Source organism: Drosophila mauritiana, chromosome 2R (genome assembly GCF_004382145.1).
Source record: "Drosophila mauritiana strain mau12 chromosome 2R, ASM438214v1, whole genome shotgun sequence".
NCBI classification, from domain to species: Eukaryota; Metazoa; Arthropoda; class Insecta; order Diptera; family Drosophilidae; genus Drosophila; species Drosophila mauritiana.
The window spans coordinates 11,082,926-11,102,233 of NC_046668.1; the positions used below are offsets into that span (position 1 = coordinate 11,082,926).

Below are 19,308 nucleotides of genomic sequence, written 5' to 3' on the forward strand. Positions count from 1 at the left end.
TTCCCTCATCTCAAACTTTAACAATAAGCAATTATTTTTAAGCAAATCCAACCAAATTAGAAAGATAACTCATTTGATTAATCAGAATAACGGCTTTGTCTAAAACTAATAATAACGGCACACTGCCAGTGCTGCCATTCATAGTAAACGCCGCAAGCTATGCTTGTCATAACCTAATCTATCAAAACTATCGATAGTTCGTGTTCTCGAACTGTTTGCCGCCACCGTCGCTGCCGCAGCCAACTTCGCCCATTCATCGCATAATCTTGCGATAGCACGCGCAGATTTCCCACCATTCATTAAAAAAAAAATCGCATGTAATTATTTACAATTTGTTTAAGCGAAACAAACATTGTTTTGTGTAAATTGCCTTTTATTTGTATATTGAAAGTGTGACTAACAGGTTGCACACTCGATTTTCAGTACACATTAAACGAAACCAGTGTGCAGCACGCTTGATTGGCGAGGGGAAATTTGTGAAAAAATTAAGTTCGTTTAGAGACAGACGCCGGCATTGCAAACATGTCCAAAACAGATACGGCTGCCGTGGAGGCAACCGAAGAGAACTCGGTAAGTTGATATACAGCAGGCTTTGCCTAAGGACTTCTATACATATATTCTGATCCCTGCCAGAACGAGACGACTTCGGATGCGGCTACCAGTTCATCCGGTGAAAAGGAGGCAGAGTTTGACAACAAAATCGAGGCTGATCGCAGTAGGCGTTTTGATTTCCTGCTAAAGCAGACGGAGATATTCACCCACTTCATGACTAACAGCGCTAAGAGTCCCACGAAGCCTAAGGGTAGACCCAAGAAGATCAAAGACAAGGACAAGGAAAAGGATGTTGCCGAGTGAGTTATACTCCACATATAAAAAAGCCAGTTACTTTATTTATTGGTATAATTTTGTATTAAACAGTCATCGGCATCGCAAGACAGAACAGGAGGAGGATGAGGAGCTGCTGGCGGAGGACTCGGCCACCAAGGAGATCTTTCGCTTCGATGCCTCACCCGCCTACATCAAAAGTGGCGAGATGCGTGACTATCAGATTCGCGGTCTCAACTGGATGATTTCGCTTTACGAAAATGGTATCAATGGAATACTGGCCGATGAAATGGGTCTAGGAAAGACCCTGCAGACCATATCCCTGCTGGGTTACCTTAAGCATTTCAAGTGAGTTTTCATAAACAGGGTTTTAAAGAATTCTCAAACTACCATATTTGCCTGCAGAAACCAAGCAGGACCACACATCGTCATCGTGCCAAAGTCAACGCTGCAGAATTGGGTAAATGAGTTTAAGAAGTGGTGCCCTTCTCTCAGAGCCGTCTGCCTTATTGGTGACCAGGACACCCGTAACACCTTCATTCGAGATGTGCTCATGCCTGGCGAGTGGGACGTTTGCGTGACCTCCTATGAGATGTGTATCCGCGAGAAGTCCGTGTTCAAGAAGTTTAACTGGCGCTATTTGGTCATCGACGAGGCGCATCGTATCAAGAACGAGAAGTCGAAGCTGTCGGAGATTCTGCGAGAGTTTAAGACCGCTAATCGTCTACTTATCACGGGTACTCCGCTGCAGAATAACCTCCACGAGCTGTGGGCCCTGCTAAATTTCCTGCTGCCCGATGTGTTTAATTCGTCAGAGGATTTCGACGAATGGTTCAACACGAACACTTGCCTGGGTGACGACGCGTTGATTACGCGCTTGCATGCCGTGCTGAAACCTTTCCTGCTCCGTCGTCTAAAGGCCGAAGTGGAAAAGCGTTTGAAGCCGAAGAAGGAGATGAAAATATTTGTGGGTCTATCCAAGATGCAACGCGACTGGTACACCAAGGTGCTGCTTAAGGACATTGATGTAGTGAACGGTGCTGGCAAGGTGGAGAAGATGCGATTGCAGAACATCCTTATGCAGCTGCGCAAGTGCACCAACCACCCATATTTGTTTGATGGCGCAGAGCCCGGTCCGCCATACACCACGGACACGCATTTGGTGTATAACTCCGGAAAGATGGCTATTCTAGACAAGCTGCTGCCCAAGCTCCAAGAACAGGGATCGCGTGTGCTGATTTTCTCACAGATGACGAGGATGTTGGATATCCTGGAGGATTACTGTCACTGGCGCAACTACAACTATTGCCGTCTGGATGGTCAGACGCCGCACGAGGATCGTAACAGGCAGATCCAGGAATTTAACATGGACAACAGCGCCAAGTTTCTCTTCATGTTGTCCACCCGAGCCGGTGGTTTGGGTATCAATTTGGCTACCGCTGATGTTGTCATCATTTACGACTCGGATTGGAATCCTCAAATGGATTTGCAAGCTATGGATCGTGCTCATCGTATTGGCCAAAAGAAGCAGGTGCGCGTTTTCCGGCTTATCACCGAAAGTACAGTGGAGGAGAAGATCGTGGAGAGGGCAGAGGTCAAGCTCCGTCTGGACAAGATGGTCATCCAGGGTGGCAGATTGGTTGACAACCGCTCCAATCAGTTGAACAAGGATGAAATGCTGAATATAATTCGTTTTGGAGCTAACCAAGTGTTTAGCTCTAAGGAGACAGACATTACCGACGAAGACATCGATGTTATTCTGGAGCGCGGTGAGGCCAAGACAGCCGAGCAGAAAGCAGCACTGGACAGTATGGGCGAGAGTTCGCTGCGGACGTTCACAATGGACACAAACGGCGAAGCAGGAACTTCTTCCGTATATCAATTCGAGGGCGAGGATTGGCGCGAGAAGCAAAAGCTGAATGCACTGGGCAACTGGATCGAGCCACCGAAGCGTGAACGCAAAGCAAACTATGCTGTAGATGCCTATTTCCGCGAGGCTCTACGTGTCTCCGAACCCAAGGCACCGAAGGCTCCCCGCCCACCCAAGCAGCCTATTGTTCAGGACTTCCAGTTCTTCCCACCCCGTCTGTTTGAGCTGCTCGACCAGGAAATCTACTATTTCCGCAAGACTGTTGGTTACAAGGTGCCCAAGAACACGGAACTGGGTTCGGATGCCACCAAAGTGCAGCGCGAGGAGCAGCGCAAGATCGATGAGGCTGAGCCGCTTACCGAGGAGGAGATCCAGGAGAAGGAGAATCTACTCTCACAGGGATTTACTGCCTGGACCAAGCGCGATTTCAACCAGTTCATCAAGGCCAACGAAAAGTACGGTCGGGATGATATTGACAACATTGCCAAGGACGTGGAGGGCAAGACTCCGGAGGAGGTTATCGAGTACAACGCCGTGTTTTGGGAGCGATGCACTGAGTTGCAGGACATTGAGCGAATAATGGGACAGATTGAGCGTGGAGAGGGCAAGATTCAACGACGATTGTCTATTAAGAAGGCTTTGGATCAAAAGGTAGTTTTCATTGTTGTCCTTTTCTTTCCGTTGAGTATCTTTAATATATATGAATATATTTTCGTTGTAGATGTCGCGGTATCGCGCCCCTTTCCATCAGTTGCGGCTGCAATATGGCAATAATAAGGGCAAGAATTACACTGAAATAGAGGATCGATTTCTGGTATGCATGCTTCACAAGTTGGGCTTTGACAAGGAGAATGTCTACGAGGAGCTGCGAGCGGCTATAAGGTGAGCAAAAACTTGGTTTTCAATATGAGTAAACCCATCATACATATCCATTCTCTTACAGAGCTTCTCCCCAATTCCGCTTTGACTGGTTCATCAAATCTCGAACAGCTTTGGAGCTGCAGCGTCGCTGCAACACGTTGATTACCCTTATTGAACGTGAAAACATTGAGCTGGAGGAGAAAGAACGCGCCGAGAAGAAGAAAAAGGCTCCAAAGGGCAGCGTTTCCGCTGGAAGTGGTAGTGCCAGCTCCAACACTCCAGCACCCGCGCCCCAACCGAAGGCCAGTCAAAAGCGGAAGAGCGAGGTAGTGGCAACCAGTTCCAACTCTAAAAAGAAGAAGAAGTAAAGAGACAAAGCAAACAGATATTTTTTCTGAGATTCGGCTCTACACTCAGCACTAGGCAGTTAAATAGTTAAGACAAGCGATTACTTAAACATATTTTACTCGATATAGTTAATAGTTCATATCTCACACCGGAAGCAATCCACCACCACCCCCAACCCAAGTTCTGAAGTTTTTTAAACACCCGCCTACACATCCGACTACATTACTATTGCGTGCCGCTGTATTCTATTCCAAATAATTGTGTATTGTGTTCTAAGACTATAATCATTATATTTATATAAATCAACACTACAATCTGTATATTTTATTTTATATTCAAAGGTGGATTCCCCATTAGTAAAAGGCGACATATTCAATGGTTTGGTACTGTTCGCTTTATGTTTTGGAATGCTGAGCAACTTAACGTAATAACATATATAAATTCTATGAATTGCAGCTTAGTTTGTGTAACAGGGCACTTAAACTTAATATCATCTTGTTCATGCAGTCAACGGCATCGGCAATTTGGCATCCGAGCCGCGTGACCATGTTCAACATGGCCATAAGTTGGGTCTGATGTGGATGTGGGCTTTGCCTGCTTTTTGAACTCATACTTGTCTTTCATCGCGCTTCCATTGCTGGAGCTACCTGCATCTAGTGTAATACTACGTGTCTGTTTGAAGGTTGAACCCACACATATGGAATGCTTAATCGTCGCCGCTGTACATTTCGATGATCTCGTTGATACTGGCGACGGCACCAGCAACCAGGGCAAGAATGGAGAACACGCCCAGGAAGATGTTCTTGACCAGCTTCCACTTGCACACGCCCAGGCGGTCGGGCCACAGGTAGACGGTCTCCACGAAACTGGGCACAAAGATGCCCAGCAGCGAGAAGAACACGGCACCCACCAGACTGATGAAGGGTTCCAGGTTGGGGATAGCAGCAGCCACACCACCGCTCAGCAGGATAATGCCGCTGCGCAGCAGAATCTGTGTAATGTTGTGCTTCTCGGGACTGAACTTGTGATTGATCTTGCGCCAGAGGATCTCGTTGGGCACATAGAACTGCAGGCCAAAGGTGAACAGGATGGCCACGGCCATCAGGAGCTTGGCCGTATCGCCCAACCAGGCGCCTTCCGGCAGATTCAGCGTGATGCTGCCTCGCACCTGGTCGCCAAATCGCACATATCCAAAGAATCCGATGATGGCATAGAGTGAGACCACAGTGACCATAGCAATGTTAAGCACACCGGGGCATCCCAAGAATTGCTGGGGCTTCCTCATCGAGTTCTCCACGGGCATCACAACACCGATGCCCTCCATCGCAAAGATCACGGTGGCGAAGAAGAGTGGAATATGGGCAGCCTTGGCGATCAGTGGCTTGTCGGAGTAAACCAGCGGCTCGTCGAACATATAGTACAGCGTGATCGCGAATGTGACCACAATGAAGATGTTGGCCATCATGGAGAAGGGCACCAGCCACTTCAGGTCGCGGATCTGACCGATGAGCAGGCAGGGAATCACGGTTAGGGCAATGTAAATGCGCACATCCCAGTTGATCTTCAGATCATAGTTAATGACATCGTGGAAGGATGTCGCAATAAATACGATATAAACACAAGCCGCAGCATAGTAGGTGGCCATCAATCCGATATCCACAAATTGCCTGGAGATAGATAGGTAGATTAGCATTGGGGATCATCATCTCCTGAAGCATCTGTAAGCTCTACTCACTTGGCAAAATTCGAGTAGGGCCGCATTCCCTTGGGTCCGTACTCAAAGACCTTCTGAGCCGTCTCAGCAAATCCCAGAGCCGAAACCTTGGCATCCCTGCAAATGTCATGCGAAGTTTTGACCTGCAAGAATGAATGAAACAAGTTGGAAAGTAAGTTAATAGGATTCATTAAAACTTTTTCTTAAAGGCTTCTTACTCCATCAATCAAACTTTAATTTATTGCAGTTCAAACTCATACTTTACTAAGGCTATCATTTAATTGCAAGTCTAAATTAATAATACTACTTCAATATTAATATATAGCATTAATCATACAGACTTGACTTCCACTTTAGAGATAATCTAAAGCTTAAGAGGATGCAGTTTATTATTCCCTAAGCGGAATGCGATTATAAAGTATTACCTCATCATATGTTAATTGTAAATCAAATTAAGTTGAAGTGAGGAAGTAGCCGGCTAATCAAATTAAGAACATTTTTAACTAGAAATATATATATCACAAAAAGTACTAGTACCAGAGTTTGTTACCGAAAATAGTAAATCTAAATGATCGCAGCTAAGCACTTGAGAAGTTCCAAAATGACTGTCCAAATCCTAAGGCCATAAATCTGCTGACTCGAGTGGCTAGTTTATGGAGTATGCTCGCATTTTTTTTATTTATGACCGATGGATGATCGGTGACTTGGACTTTCCGAGAAACATTTGCTTGATTTACGCAATGTTTTGGCACGCGATTCCTGATGTCTGGAAATTTGGAGTGCAGCTAGCTAATTCTGGGAAATTACGTCTTCGGGATTTGCGAGGATCGGAAATGCTCGATCATAAATGGAAGTCGTAAAGCTACAACAATCGCACATTGTATCTTCGCCGATAAGGACAAGTGGGTCTGGACTTGGTTTTCGAGACGCGTGCAACGATTGGACTGCCCGTTGCAGTGCGCTTATCTGGGCACATTCATTGGCTCCATTGATTGGGCACCTTGAACTACTTAAGACCCACGGTACTACATACGTCAGCCGTGGATTATGCGGCTCACCTGGTCTGGCTGCTGTCTGTCGTAAATTGCTTGAGTCAACAGCCAGAATCAGGTGCTAAAATTGTGGCCACTTCGCTTACCAATATATGCACGCAATGGGTGCAGAGGAATCCAACGATCAGCGTCATGGCCATTCCAAAGGCCAGACCGGCATTGTGGAAAGCCATGGGCATGGCCAGAATGCCCGTGCCCAGGGAACTCTTGAGCAAGTGCGCCAAAGCGCCGCCGGCACTGGCTCCATTGGGATCGCGGTGCTCGAAGGGATGGTAGGGATCATCCGTGAGGGAAAGCTCCTTCTCCGTCAAGTTGGCTCTGCGAAAAGAAAAGATGAGAAAGTATTAACTTTGCATTCTATCACAAATGTATCTGCATATGTATATTTCTATTATTTCTATAAATCTATTAAGTTTACATCATTTTCTTTGGTATTAAATAATTTTATATTCATTTATAACAAAATATTTACAGAGAAGGAATTCTTTTTACATATTTCCTTTATTATACTTCATTTAAATGGTGAGTTTGTTGTATAATTGTTATTAGTATTAACTGTAAGACTGTGGTAAAAAGCTGGGCGTACTTACTTCGAGTTGAAGTCATTCATTGCGTTGGTGTATGGAGGCGGGTTCTCGGCTGGTGGTGCCGATGACAGGGATTCCAGTCCATCGGGGGTAAATCCCTTGTTATCTGCCATCTGGAAGCGTAAATAATCGTGGATCGATTGGTGTTTAATGGAATTAGCACACTTGATTGATCGGCCGCACACGAACGGGCTTTATCGGCGAAAGGAAGCACGAGATTCGCTTTCGTTGGCCATTTAAGGCTTGGGTTAATCCGCTCGAGGGTTGCTAGGCACAAGCCGGGCGTATCTTATCGACTCTTGGAAACATTCGAGTATTAGAATTGCCTTAGCAAAGAGATTTCTGGCACTGGCCGATCGTTATCGCAACTGGCTAAGAATCGGACTGGGAGTGGGGTCGAGCAAATAAACAACAATGGCACTTCGTTCATAAAATTCAGCTTTATGGTGCCCTAAAAGCGCTTGTAATTCGGCCATATAAGCGGACCCTAAATCAGCGTCCATATAGTAGTCACCACCAATTTTTCCTATCGAGTTGATTCATTCCTGTGGGAAATACTTGACGTTCTTTCGCGGCAGCTGATCCACTTCGAGCGTGTTCTTTGAACCCAGATTAGCCTAATCTTCGATTCATTTGTATTTATGGCGCGCACCGTATCCTTTAAAATTTATGAATCTTTTATTGTAGCACTACGAAAATGCTGATGGTATTGAAGGCCGCAAATTTGTTGACAATGGAATGTTTAACAACCAATAAACGAGGTCACATGCTTGAATTATTAGCTAATCAAATTTCATAAAAAATTAGTTAAACTTGAACTACTTAGTCTTAATCAAATGAATAAATTCATCCGTAATTAAATAAGATACTACTGTGATTACTATCTCCATTCGAATGGCATTCTTAACTTCGATCGATCATAAAGTCTTAGAGGAATGGAAAATTTTCGAAACTGAGCCAGTATTTACCCAAAAAGTTTCATCACTGTTTTCGATTTCTCCCGCAAAGTTAATGAAGTAGAACTTTAAGTTGTTGAAAATGATACAGTACAGTACACCTTACTTAGTCATGCATTTTTGACGAAACGTTTAAATTAGTGTACAATATTTATAATTAAACAACTGGTTGTTTCTATTTGCTTGAAAAAACTCGTAGTCCCTTGATTTATTTCAAAGTCGCGATAAGTATACGTAACATCACGTTTCCGGCTACTTACATTTCAGCTAGGATATTCGGATCGAGAAAGTTATTGGGAGCAAAGGAGGACCGAACACGTCCTCTGGCCAAAAGCAACTGAACGATCGGTTGGCCAGGCCAATGGGCAAGGGTTCTGGGATCGGGGGCTACGGCGCCGAAAAGTATCGGAAAGCGTCGAAATAATAATAATAATGTCCAGATATGATAACGACTTAAAGCAAGACAGGCTACAACAATCAATAAACAACAAATGCCCGCAGCATGCCACATTCACAGCCAATAGAAATAAAAAAAAAGCTTAAAGCTACCTTTAAAATCAATTATCAACTGATAACTACCTTATCGCGACCGAACCAAGCCGAAAAGAACCGAACCCATCGGGGATCCGAAGAACTCAATCCAGTTAACTGATTTGCTGACCACGGGGGACTAGGAACTGAAATCAAGAGTGCTCTGCCTATCAATGATGTACTAGTTCATTGATTTAAGGCAGCTCGTTTCAAATGATAGTAATTAGCTATTATGCGAATCTATATCTATAGACTCTTGATGGCTAATTACGATCTAGGAAATCAAATAATTAGGCTTAATGAACACTAATCGTGGTGGAACGCGTTATTATAATCAATATTATCTGTGTCCCGATAAGATTAGTGGTCAGTAATACTCACTATACCATTGCTTTAATTCTTATATAAAGAGAGCCAACCCGTTGATTTGCGACTTTGAAAGCCCTAAATATCTTTTGAACGGACATTATTTGCTGTTTACCCAATGCGATTGCCTTTTATGTGGGGCGCGCAAATCGATAAATCGAAACGATAAATCTTTATGATCGACTTCTAATTGGGTTCCAGTAACTGGGGGGGCCCCATTTGTTATACGATATCACGCGCCCACACTGCCCCTTTGATCATCATATCAATCGTATCGGAACATTCGGACATTGATTAGTTTTCCCAGTCGATCCCAAAACTTTCGTCATATTCGCTTTATGACCAATTACATTAATTAGTTCCGCCATTTGAACTATAATTTAATTAAGGATCGCGTCAAGTGCGTCATCGCAGTATGTTTATAGTCTTCGATTTTGGCTTTACCCTGGTGCTAATTGCCCATTAAGCCTTGGATCCCTGGCACAGCAACTAACTTCTTGGGTTTTGAGGGGTTTCTCCTAATGAGCGAAACGGAACACGAAAGATTCCGATTCAAATGTTTACTCAAACAATTATATAGTGATTTATAAAATCTTAATTGAAAAATACTACGTCAAACGATAAAAGCGATGTGCGGTAGGTGCGGCTTTTCGGATGTTGACCTGAATTCGTTGGAGAATTTTTAAAAAAAGATACAAGATACTGTTATGATCGAGAAGATTGCCCTGTGTGTATTCCTTCTCCGCAAGGTTTATGGCTTACAAAACACGACCTTTATCTCCGGTTTTGCCTTATCGAAGCCATATACTCCAGTATTAACTGCATTATACCCTGACCTGCTTCCATAAGCGAACGGCCTTCCCACCTGTTGCATAAACCGAAAAAAAAGCTGCGTACACCTGAAATGGGTGGGTATTTCGTGGCTATTGGAATTTCTCCCTGCCAATTCTCGAGCACCGCCTTAAGTACCTTTAATTGGATGCCGACTTTTTGAATGGCGTTTCGAGTTGGATCTCTTTTCGTTCAATGCATTCCATTAAAGCCAAGACAGCCTTTTTGTTGCCTTTTTGTTTTTCAGTTTTCAGTTTTGTTTTGCTTCATCTTTGTTTCGCTTTTTTGCTGCCTTTGTTTTGCTTGTGCGTTCGCTTCACGTGCCGCAAGAAGAGGCAGGGAGCAAAACCGTTGACCGTCCTGACAGACTGTCAATATCATTCATAAAGGCCTAAAAACACTGAGAGAAATATATGCAGCTCATTTTATAATAAAATTGTTTATTGATTAGTAACTAAAGTAACAGTTAAGCAACACCTGTAAACTAGTTTGCATTTTTTTAATGTTTGTTAAAGTTTTCTACAACTAATTTCCAATATAATTTCTTTACTTTTTAAACAGTTTCGTAAGTTAAAGTGCTTGGTTCCTAATTTATGATCTGTTGACATCCTAAATTTGCGTAATTTGAAAGTAAGAACTTTTATTTTTTTTGTTTTTTAATTTTGTGATAATTTCTCTCAGTGCAGGGGGAGTTGCGGGCTGGCAAAGGAGCCCAGTGTCAGGCGATCTCGCGTTGTGAGGTGGCTTGGCTGGGAACTGCCTCCCACGACCTTATCGCACCCACTTTCGATATGCAAAACGTATGAGCCTGAGTGGCATAATTGATGGGACAACTCGACAGCTTTGTAGTGCTGAACTTGCAGCTATCTATCTGATTATTGAACTTTCGGGCATTAACCATATTATACATATATTAACGATGATGTGATAATGTGCCACCTTGCGGACTTGAAGTGACAACTGTTTGGGTGGGTAGTCAAAAAGGGGGGTTTTTTTTTATTTTTGTTTCGCGAATCTGAATTAAACGCCCGGTTTATTGTACCGTGAGTAGTGGAACCGTAAGGTAGCCGTCAAGATAAAACTGAGCCAATAATCTTTTATGGCATCCAATTCGACGCTTATCACCGCAACAAAAATAAAGGGGGCATAATGATTTTTCCCACTTTGCTTTGAAAGCAAATGCGGGTTCTGCGATCGAAGATTTCCAAGTTAATGCCACTTCCTTTTATTATCACATGCATCCGATAAATATGCCTGATAACTCATTTGATGTGCGGGCATTAATTATAAATAATTGGGGCACATAAACACGAAAAGCGCCGTGTAAACAAAAAAATCATTTGCCCAAAGCACAATAATTACCTTTTGGCCCGATTTAGTTCGCTGCGAACTTTGATGCGAAATTATAGAGAAATTATATTAATTGCCCGATCCAATCGTTTCTCCTCGACATTGACGCCGAAATTGTGACTTTTTCACACAGTCGCGTTAATGACGGATAAGCTCGGCGGTGCGATTATAGGTTCAGAATTTGCAGTAGTAATCAACACTGTTTAACCATTTGCTTGTTTAATTATTTAATTTTTAACACCTGCTCGGGTGTTGCAAGGATTTACGAAATTTGCGCGCGCGCTCTTCGCTTTTGATTTTGATCCCGCTGACGATTTGTTGTTAACTGTCGGACGATCGCTTAGTGACTGATATTAAGCCAATGTTTGTGCTTTAATTTGTTGCTCCGGTGGCGTCGCCAGAGCGGCTATAAACCCGGCCAGACACACACACAGAGATATGGTATTGTGCGTTTGTGTGTAACCACATCCCAGCGAAGCTCGGAGGAGAAGGCGTTTTGGCTTTGGTTCGGGCAATTAGCGCAATGGACAATAAACGTTACGGTGACGCAGGTGGTTCGAAGTCGGCCTCTCTCTCAAAAAGGTTAACAAATACAAATATATATATATATATACATATATGCGCTGTGGGTATGGGTGCTTTCTAGAGATCGCTCAGCATTGGGCATCCGACGGCCAGACAAGTCTGCCTCGCTCCATTACTCATACGCCGTGTGGCCGCGGAGGAGGTGGAGGATCGGTGTGTTCGACGGATGAGGATAACTGGGTGCCCAGAGTGCAAGCGAAATATATTGTTGTTAGGGGCGGGATTCTTATCTGCTGTATGCGGTTGCTACTTTGTCGAATTGGATTTGTTTGGCTTACGAACACACACTGCTTATCTGATCGCATTTCTTTCTTTCGGGAAAATTCCCAAGTCCCCGTCCAGAGTTTTAGGCATACTTTCGGGGGCCATCACCTCTTCGCTGATTACTCTTACCTCTGAAGAAAATCAAATCACCCTGTATCCTACACAGATAACGATATCTATCAATCAATTGCAGCAGCTAAGATACTTTAAAAATGCACAGTAAAAGCTTAATATACTAAGCTGTGCTTGGTATAGATGTTAAGATCACAAGAACAATTGAATTTAAAGATCATTCCTCTGAAACTAAGAACTTTAAAAAGTTCTGAGAAAGGAACTAGTGCTAGTACTTATTTTGTACTTAGCCAACAAAAGCTATTAATAGGAATTTAGGTGACTATTATTACAATTTTATCATATTTAAGAACTTAATTATTTTACAGGCGTAATAAAGTTACAAATCCCCGATAGGCATTCATATCTTTTTCAGTGTTTCTGCGAACTTGCAGCACGAGAATGCGATGCCTTGCAGCTCTTTGAGCTCCATAGCCAATACCACCCATTTCACAGGCAGTAGCCCCCTCCTAACAATCACTTAGTGCTGCCTTGGAGGCTTCTCTTTTAGACGGAGTTTAGTGATTGACTTGTTTCAAGTAGCCAGCTCCCCTTGTTAGCTGGTTTTGTTGTCGAACCATAAAATATGAAAAAACGATCGGTTTTGTTTGCTTAGTTAGTTTGCGGCGTCAGTGGGACAGTGGAAAATTTTAAGCGGCATGGAAAATGCTGTAGACAAAATGCATTTTCCACGTGATGTGCATTCCGAATGCGACGAGTTCAAACTGAGTTGAGCCAAATCGATTGTGTGAGTTTGTAGCTGATTTATGGGGGCACTAAATCTGGAGGCAGTTTAGGGCCAATGGCGTAATTAACTTTCGGTTAGACAAGCGATTTCGGGAATTGCGATTATATGTCAGGAGTTGATTGGATATAGTTCTGCTGGGCTATGGATATTGTAAAAAGCGTATCTTTAATTGCAGAACACCAATTGATAAAGTGTGATGTACGAGCCGTGTTGTATTGTTTAACAAGGTTTTCTATTGACGCAAGACAACTGCACGTTGCGTATACGACATGTGGAAGCCTTGGAAGTCTGATGGACTGATAAGCTAAAAGGTTCTGCGATGAACGAGACCTGAAACCCTTTTGAAGCAGGTCAAGTACTTAGTCTATAGCCGCTGCAATATTGATACTACGATTTCTTATCGATGTGGAATTTGGAAAACATTTACTACCGCTGCTGTCCGCGTATTGACAATCTTCGTTGAGCCTGATAAAGTTGTACCGCCTTAATGCAGAATTATCGATTGTGAAAGCCTCCTGGATGTGTCCTCTTAAGTGCTTAAAATATTGTCGGCTACCGCGGGGTCTTCCCACTCATCAGATATACATTTTGGCCATTTTGCAGCCATGAAACTGCGTCTCATCAATCTAATTGATTTTCAAGCGACAGCTCAAGCACGAATACAAATACCTGGAAAAAGTTAAATCTGAAAAATCCCCCTCCCTTGAAAAAATACTTAAGGCCTCTTGTCGCCGGATTCCGCTTCCACTTCACTGCCTCATTACAATGCGCATCGTATTGTACTGGCATTCGTATATCTGACCAACTGATCGAGCTTGAGCAAATGGAAATTTAACGTACTCCCGTCGAGAAATTCGCGTCCAAACCACATTGTGTGTGTGTGTGCTGATTATCGTTCATAATAACGAGTCAAAACAATAAATAATTGATTTGCTTCCGCAATTGGCTTCCGGATCTGCCTTCTCGCCATGTCTTGGGGTCAACTCGGTTCGAAATGGACGCATCGAGCACTGAGTAATTAATTAATTGACTAATTAATATGCACACTGCGCAGCTTGCCGGTTGAGATTTTGGACTTAGATTCCTACATTTCGGATATACACAGCTTCTGCCAACGAAACTGACCTTGCCCGATGTCAAACACCCGCGACGCATTTTTAATTTACGGCCACATTCGCAAAATTCGATCATGAATGGAGGTGAGATGGTGACGCAATGTAGATTCGCGACCAAAATCTGGGCTAGTGGGGGTGCGCGCTCCCAGTCATCCGTTTGACAACTTCCTTGACTAACCGGTTACATCTTAAACGGCGGCTCCACAAAGTGAATTTATTTAGCGCCTGTTTTGTGTCTTGTTATTCCAGGTGACAGAACCCCTTTGTTTGAGCGGGCCCCAAAAACACAATAAGTGTGGCGGAGCACGCCCTGTAATATAAATATTTGCAGCATGCAAATTACCTGTTGTGCAAATGACAAACGAAGGCACACTCATCTGGTAATAAAAACTGCCACTTGTAGGTTGATTCGCCGTGCAATCACACTCAGCTCGCATGACAATAGAAAGTTTCTAACTCTGGGATTCTCAAGAAATTCCGATTTCCGCATAGTTCGACGACAGAACTATCAAGGTGAACTATGCATCTGATTTGCAGTTCTATGCTGGGCGAGATCATGCAATGCAAATGGGAGTGTATGTCGATCGATGGTTTTTAATGGCTGTAATTAGTATTCCCATGTCTAAATTGAGATGCGTCATCGCAGGTATTAAAAATTGTTTAGCTACAATTAGCGTAATTCAAGTTATTTGGCAGCTCGATAGGATCGAATGCTTTTTATAAAAACAATTGAACTGGGCTTTGCCGCTTGAGTGTGTCTACAACAGTAACAGGTTAAATAATAAATGCAATTTTCAGCTTAACGTTAGGGGAGTGGCTCGATATCTATTTACTCCCCCTTGTAGACGGGCTTCCGCTTCTCGGCGAAGGCAGCGAGTCCCTCCAAACGATCCTTAGTGGGTATCACCTGCGAGTAGCAGATCTCCTCGATGGAGTAGCCGGTGGCCAGGTCCACCTGCATGCCTTTGTCGATGGCTAGTTTGGCCATTCGCACGCCCACGGGACCATTGGGCAGAATTTCCTCTGCCAATTTAAGTGCCTGCTGATAGGCGGCGTCCTTGGTTTCGTTCTGTTTCACCACATGGTTGACCAGACCCAGATCTTTCGCCTCTGCTCCGTCGAACACTCGGGCCGTGAAGATGAGTTCTTTGGCCAAAGCAGGGGACAAAATGCGGGGCAGTCTTTGGGTGCCACCAGCTCCTGGTATGATGGCTAACCTTGTCTCCACCAGACCCATCTTCGTGTCGCTAGCAGCAGTACGGATGTCACAGGCCAGAGCCATTTCCAGACCTCCACCGAGAGCAGCACCATCCACAGCAGCGATCACAGGCATGGGCAACTGCTCAATGGCAATAAGCAGGCCCCTGAGCTCTTTTACAAATTCTGTGGCTTCCTCGGGTGTCATGCCTGGGATATATAAGTTAAGTTAGCTTTATCGCAGGGATGTAAGATAGTTAAGGTATAACCTTTGCGCTCTTTCAAATCCGCTCCGGCACAGAAGATTCCAGGGCTCAGACTCCTCAATACAACCACCCTCGATCCGTTATCCTTCTTTATATCTTCCAGGACATCGTTGAAGGTCTCCACCATTCCCCGGCTGAAGGAATTCTTAGCTGCTGGTCTGTTTAGACCAATAACAGAGATCCCCTGCCGAGCTCCATCCAAACGCTCCACGAGAACTTCACTTCCATCTCCATAGGGCGCTGCCGAAGCCAAATTACGTGATGCAACAAGTGGCCGGGCTAACTGTCGAGCTAATCCAGACGCTCTTTTTATTAACATTGACATTTTATCGTTGAAAACAGATAAAAAGAAAGCAAAAAAAGGCAATAAGCTGATTATAAAACAACCGGCAGAAAACAGCTGTTGCCGACAGTGCTGACAAAAGCTTAAAGCCACTATCGATAACAGTATTAAAGTTGGTCTCTTTAAGGCGGTTAATAAGCTTGTTCAGACTGCATTAGCATTTTACGGCATTCCTCTGACCAAATATATTAAATAATTAATAGTATTGTATATGGATAGAAAAAGCATCCACTTTATAAGTATTATAATAAATGTTTTTAAGTTGTGAATGCAATCTTTGCATTTATTAGCGCATGCCATTTTTCAAAATGCTGCATAGTGAGAACAATTGATAAGCATTGTAAGTGTGACCAAACTGTTTCGGCATGAAAAGAAAACCACAACATCAACGGCCAAAGCACAGACTAAAAGCGCCAGCCGGTGATGGTTAAATTTTCAGTATAAAAAAATCGCCAATGTATATTTAAAGCATATTTGAAAGTACTCCCTCAACGCTCCAAGGATTGTGGCCCCAGGAAGGATTGGAGCATTCCACAGAGCGACTCTATCTGAAGTAGTTACGTCCGCAATTCGTATTGCACCCGTTCTATTTGGCCCGCATGACGTAGTTTTGCGCTAGAGGAGAAACCACGGAGCACCCCCCACAATAGAAAAGAACTGATTGGAATCTATAGTGAGATAGTGACGCAGCGCGCCGTGTAAGCATTACCATATGTGTGGAAGAGATAAGCCTAACATGTATTCTTTTCCCGTGCAGGATGCTGTTGCGCGGCGTGCAGATCCTGCAGCGAAGACACCAGCACTTTGGAAAGGCTTTTAGCCAGTGCTCCTTACGTCAAGATGCCCGGAACCCTTGGACGCGGCATGACGGCGAGGCATTCAAACTACAGCCGTGGAAGCGACCAAGCATGTTCCTTCAGTTTCGCTGCAGCGCCAATGGCAGTGATTCCAAGAAGGAGAAACCTGGGCAGGAGGAGGCCACCGCTGGTCCAGTTGCCAAGCCAAGGGAAACGAAAAACTTTGAGGTGAAGACCACAAAGGGTATCCTGTCTATCAGCACCACCATCGAGGACACCAAAATTAACGAGATTGTGTTTGAAAAATCCGATCTACCACCGGTAACCAAGGTGAAAGAGCCGGTTTTGGCCGCAAGTGCCATTAATCTACGTTCAACCTCCACTGGAGTAGCAACTGGTGCTGTTGGATTGGGAGAGAGTTCTGGTTCCGTTATAAATCCTCCCGAAACAGTGAAAAGCGCAGCTAAAAATTCTCCGGCTGGTGCTGCGCTAGCTGAAAAGGCAGGCGAAGGTATTCGAACATCCCCACCTGCAGAGGTAACGCCTCCAGCGCCTGTGATTCCTATAAAGCGACCCCGATTCGATTATCGAGCTTCCCTAGAGCGCAACTTTGTGACCCCCAACCGGGCCATCAGCGATTTCTTGCTGACCGCCGCTCAACTCGAATGTCTGCCCAAGATCAAGCGGAGATCGCCGTACGAGCAGGAACCACCCATGACTGTATACTGGCGACGCGACGTTGAGGCTAAGGCCGTAGAAGTTTGGGGGTCTAAGGAGAACCTGCTGCGGGAGCGACTCAAGCGGGAGGTGGAGCGCAAGCAATACCAGCAGAGTAAGTGTCTTTGTGTCCTGTGTCCGTTCTCCCTTTAATATGAGTGCTAAAGTCTATGACTCCGCAGATCTATTCACTGTCAAACGGCGGTTGCGCGACTACCGCAGGGAGATGGGATCTCGAACCAAAGTAATGCTCGACAACAGAAAGGAGTCGGAGAAGTCCGGGCAAGTGGTGGCCACCGCCATCGCTATGTGAGTTATATAACTTAAGAAACAAAAGTTTCTATGAATAAGATTTGTTCCCTTTTAGCAATGCAGCCAATTTGCTTTTCAAGGCAGGAGGTTGGCTGTACAGCGGTTCTCACAGCATGTTTGCGGAGGTTATCCATTCTTTGGCCGACTTAATCAACCAGCTCATCCTCGCATTTGGCATCTACAAGTCCTCTCAGAGTCCCGATATAGATCATCCTTATGGATACATGAACATGCGATATGTTTCCTCTCTTATTTCGGGCGTTGGCATCTTTTGCGTTGGCTGTGGCCTGTCCATCTACCACGGAATTGATGGCATTCTCCATCCGGAACCCATAACAGATCTGTTTTGGGTGTATTGCATCTTGATGGGATCATTAGTTTCTGAAGGAGCCACTTTGGTGGTGGCCATTAATGAGCTTAAGCGATCGGCCAAGGAAAATAATATGTCCTTTAAGGATTATGGTGAGTTTATCATGTGTAATATGAATATAAATCATAATGCTTACTTTACAGTGATTTCTGGCAAGGATCCGTGCGTGAATGTGGTGCTGTGTGAAGACGCTGCAGCGGTAACTGGTGTCATGGTGGCTGCAGCTTGCATGGGATTAAGTAGTTACACAGGATCGCCCATCTTTGACGCCGCTGGATCACTGGTTATAGGTGCTCTCCTGGGCGCCGTGGCCTCATTTATCATTTATACAAATGCTAATGCGCTGGTGGGGATATCCATTGCTTCCGAGCGCCTAGAAAAGATTAATTCCGCTTTGGAGGCTGATGTGATGATCAGAGCGATTTACGATGTCAAGGGAATCGACATTGGCAACGCTCGGGTTCGGTATAAGGTAAGACCTTGCTCTTAAAGGCCTTCAATGAGACTAAAGTTCATTTCCGTAGGCTGAGCTCGACTTTGACGGCCGTGAGCTGACTCGTTCGTATCTGGACAAACAGGATCTCGCAAAACTGCTCACGGTATGTGGTATTGACCCATTTCTGGGCCTGTCATTGACCGGTTTTTGATTTACCCCACAGACGGTACGAAGCTTCCAAAAGGTTGAGGATCTGGAGAGCTTTCTGCTGGATCAAGGCGAAAACATTGTGGACCTGATGGGCGGTGAAATTGATCGCATTGAGATGAATCTGCGGGTTAGCTATATTGGATGATAATCTAGTTATTCTATCTAAACTTATATATTTTAACAGACACAATTTCCGGAAATACGCCATGTGGACCTGGAAATACTCTAATCGCCCTCTATTCGCCTGGGGGACTGTTATATACATAAAGCATTGGGTGATTTGGTTGCTTTCTATAAGAAATTATTGCCTGTCTAGCATATATTTATTTCCCATTGTGTACTTCTAGATGTAAACCTAAAACTAAGCATTAAAAGTGTATTGCCGCGGGCTTGACAGGAGCCCCGTGGTTTGAATATATCTGTTTCTTAAAGTAGTTTGTTGAATTAAAGAGCCTAGATATTCCTTCACATCCCGTGTCTATAATAGTGTACTTATCGTGCAATGTTTTCCCTTTCTGGTACCACGGGTCGGAGGTCAACGAAAGC

The 19,308-nt window shown here is 44.3% G+C and overlaps 4 protein-coding genes across 8 annotated transcripts; 2 read left to right on the forward strand and 2 right to left on the reverse strand.

The window, feature by feature from the left end:
* Positions 1-250: 250 nt before the first annotated feature.
* LOC117136155 (chromatin-remodeling complex ATPase chain Iswi) lies at positions 251-4,218 on the forward strand. Of its 2 annotated transcripts, XM_033296876.1 has the most exons (7): positions 251-317; positions 424-570; positions 634-851; positions 919-1,173; positions 1,231-3,346; positions 3,417-3,577; positions 3,639-4,218. In XM_033296876.1, exons 2-7 carry the CDS (start codon positions 523-525, stop codon positions 3,922-3,924), a joined length of 3,084 nt encoding a protein of 1,027 aa, XP_033152767.1. In that variant the 5' UTR covers positions 251-317; positions 424-522; the 3' UTR covers positions 3,925-4,218. The 2 variants fall into 2 exon arrangements, with proteins under 2 accessions (XP_033152767.1, XP_033152766.1); XM_033296875.1 differs by having other exon boundaries at positions 269-570.
* Positions 4,219-4,275: 57 nt separating this feature from the next.
* Positions 4,276-14,265, reverse strand: LOC117136156 (proton-coupled amino acid transporter-like protein CG1139). 3 transcript variants are annotated; one of them, XM_033296877.1, is made up of 5 exons: positions 14,125-14,265; positions 7,261-7,370; positions 6,757-6,988; positions 5,640-5,761; positions 4,276-5,571 (listed from the first exon to the last, which is right to left on the reverse strand). In XM_033296877.1, the coding sequence occupies exons 1-5, from the start codon at positions 14,188-14,190 to the stop codon at positions 4,611-4,613; spliced, it is 1,491 nt and encodes a 496-aa protein (XP_033152768.1). In that variant the 5' UTR covers positions 14,191-14,265; the 3' UTR covers positions 4,276-4,610. The 3 variants fall into 3 exon arrangements, with proteins under 3 accessions (XP_033152768.1, XP_033152769.1, XP_033152770.1); XM_033296878.1 differs by lacking the exon at positions 14,125-14,265 and adding an exon at positions 11,304-11,628; XM_033296879.1 differs by lacking the exon at positions 14,125-14,265 and adding an exon at positions 8,474-8,553.
* A 514-nt stretch (positions 14,266-14,779) lies between these two features.
* On the reverse strand, positions 14,780-15,989 carry LOC117137722 (methylglutaconyl-CoA hydratase, mitochondrial). Its single transcript, XM_033299295.1, has 2 exons — positions 15,581-15,989; positions 14,780-15,521 (listed from the first exon to the last, which is right to left on the reverse strand). Exons 1-2 carry the CDS (start codon positions 15,900-15,902, stop codon positions 14,944-14,946), a joined length of 900 nt encoding a protein of 299 aa, XP_033155186.1. The 5' UTR covers positions 15,903-15,989; the 3' UTR covers positions 14,780-14,943.
* A 305-nt stretch (positions 15,990-16,294) lies between these two features.
* Positions 16,295-19,193, forward strand: LOC117137141 (zinc transporter 9). 2 transcript variants are annotated; one of them, XM_033298442.1, is made up of 8 exons: positions 16,295-16,618; positions 16,678-17,549; positions 17,602-17,743; positions 17,802-18,208; positions 18,260-18,588; positions 18,641-18,715; positions 18,776-18,889; positions 18,947-19,193. In XM_033298442.1, the coding sequence occupies exons 2-8, from the start codon at positions 16,679-16,681 to the stop codon at positions 18,989-18,991; spliced, it is 1,983 nt and encodes a 660-aa protein (XP_033154333.1). In that variant the 5' UTR covers positions 16,295-16,618; position 16,678; the 3' UTR covers positions 18,992-19,193. The 2 variants fall into 2 exon arrangements, with proteins under 2 accessions (XP_033154333.1, XP_033154334.1); XM_033298443.1 differs by having other exon boundaries at positions 16,296-16,618; positions 17,617-17,743.
* Positions 19,194-19,308: the final 115 nt, after the last annotated feature.

Bases quoted from the DNA above. Each gene is read 5' to 3' on its own strand.
- LOC117136155 (XM_033296876.1), top strand. From the start codon at position 523: ATGTCCAAAACAGATACGGCTGCCGTGGAGGCAACCGAAGAGAACTCG. The intron at 852-918 runs GTGAGTTATACT...TGTATTAAACAG, and splicing joins AAGGAAAAGGATGTTGCCGA to TCATCGGCATCGCAAGACAG. The intron at 3,578-3,638 runs GTGAGCAAAAAC...ATTCTCTTACAG, and splicing joins GAGCTGCGAGCGGCTATAAG to AGCTTCTCCCCAATTCCGCT.
- LOC117136156 (XM_033296877.1), bottom strand. From the start codon at position 14,190: ATGATCGAATTTTGCGAATGTGGCCGTAAATTAAAAATGCGTCGCGGG. The intron at 7,371-14,124 runs GTCAGTTTCGTT...TTACGCTTCCAG, and splicing joins GGTGTTTGACATCGGGCAAG to ATGGCAGATAACAAGGGATT. The intron at 5,762-6,756 runs GTAAGCGAAGTG...TCATTCTTGCAG, and splicing joins CCCATTGCGTGCATATATTG to GTCAAAACTTCGCATGACAT.
- LOC117137722 (XM_033299295.1), bottom strand. From the start codon at position 15,902: ATGTCAATGTTAATAAAAAGAGCGTCTGGATTAGCTCGACAGTTAGCC. The intron at 15,522-15,580 runs GTTATACCTTAA...TATATATCCCAG, and splicing joins GGATTTGAAAGAGCGCAAAG to GCATGACACCCGAGGAAGCC.
- LOC117137141 (XM_033298442.1), top strand. From the start codon at position 16,679: ATGCTGTTGCGCGGCGTGCAGATCCTGCAGCGAAGACACCAGCACTTT. The intron at 17,550-17,601 runs GTAAGTGTCTTT...TGAGTGCTAAAG, and splicing joins GCGCAAGCAATACCAGCAGA to TCTATGACTCCGCAGATCTA. The intron at 18,890-18,946 runs GTTAGCTATATT...ATATTTTAACAG, and splicing joins GCATTGAGATGAATCTGCGG to ACACAATTTCCGGAAATACG.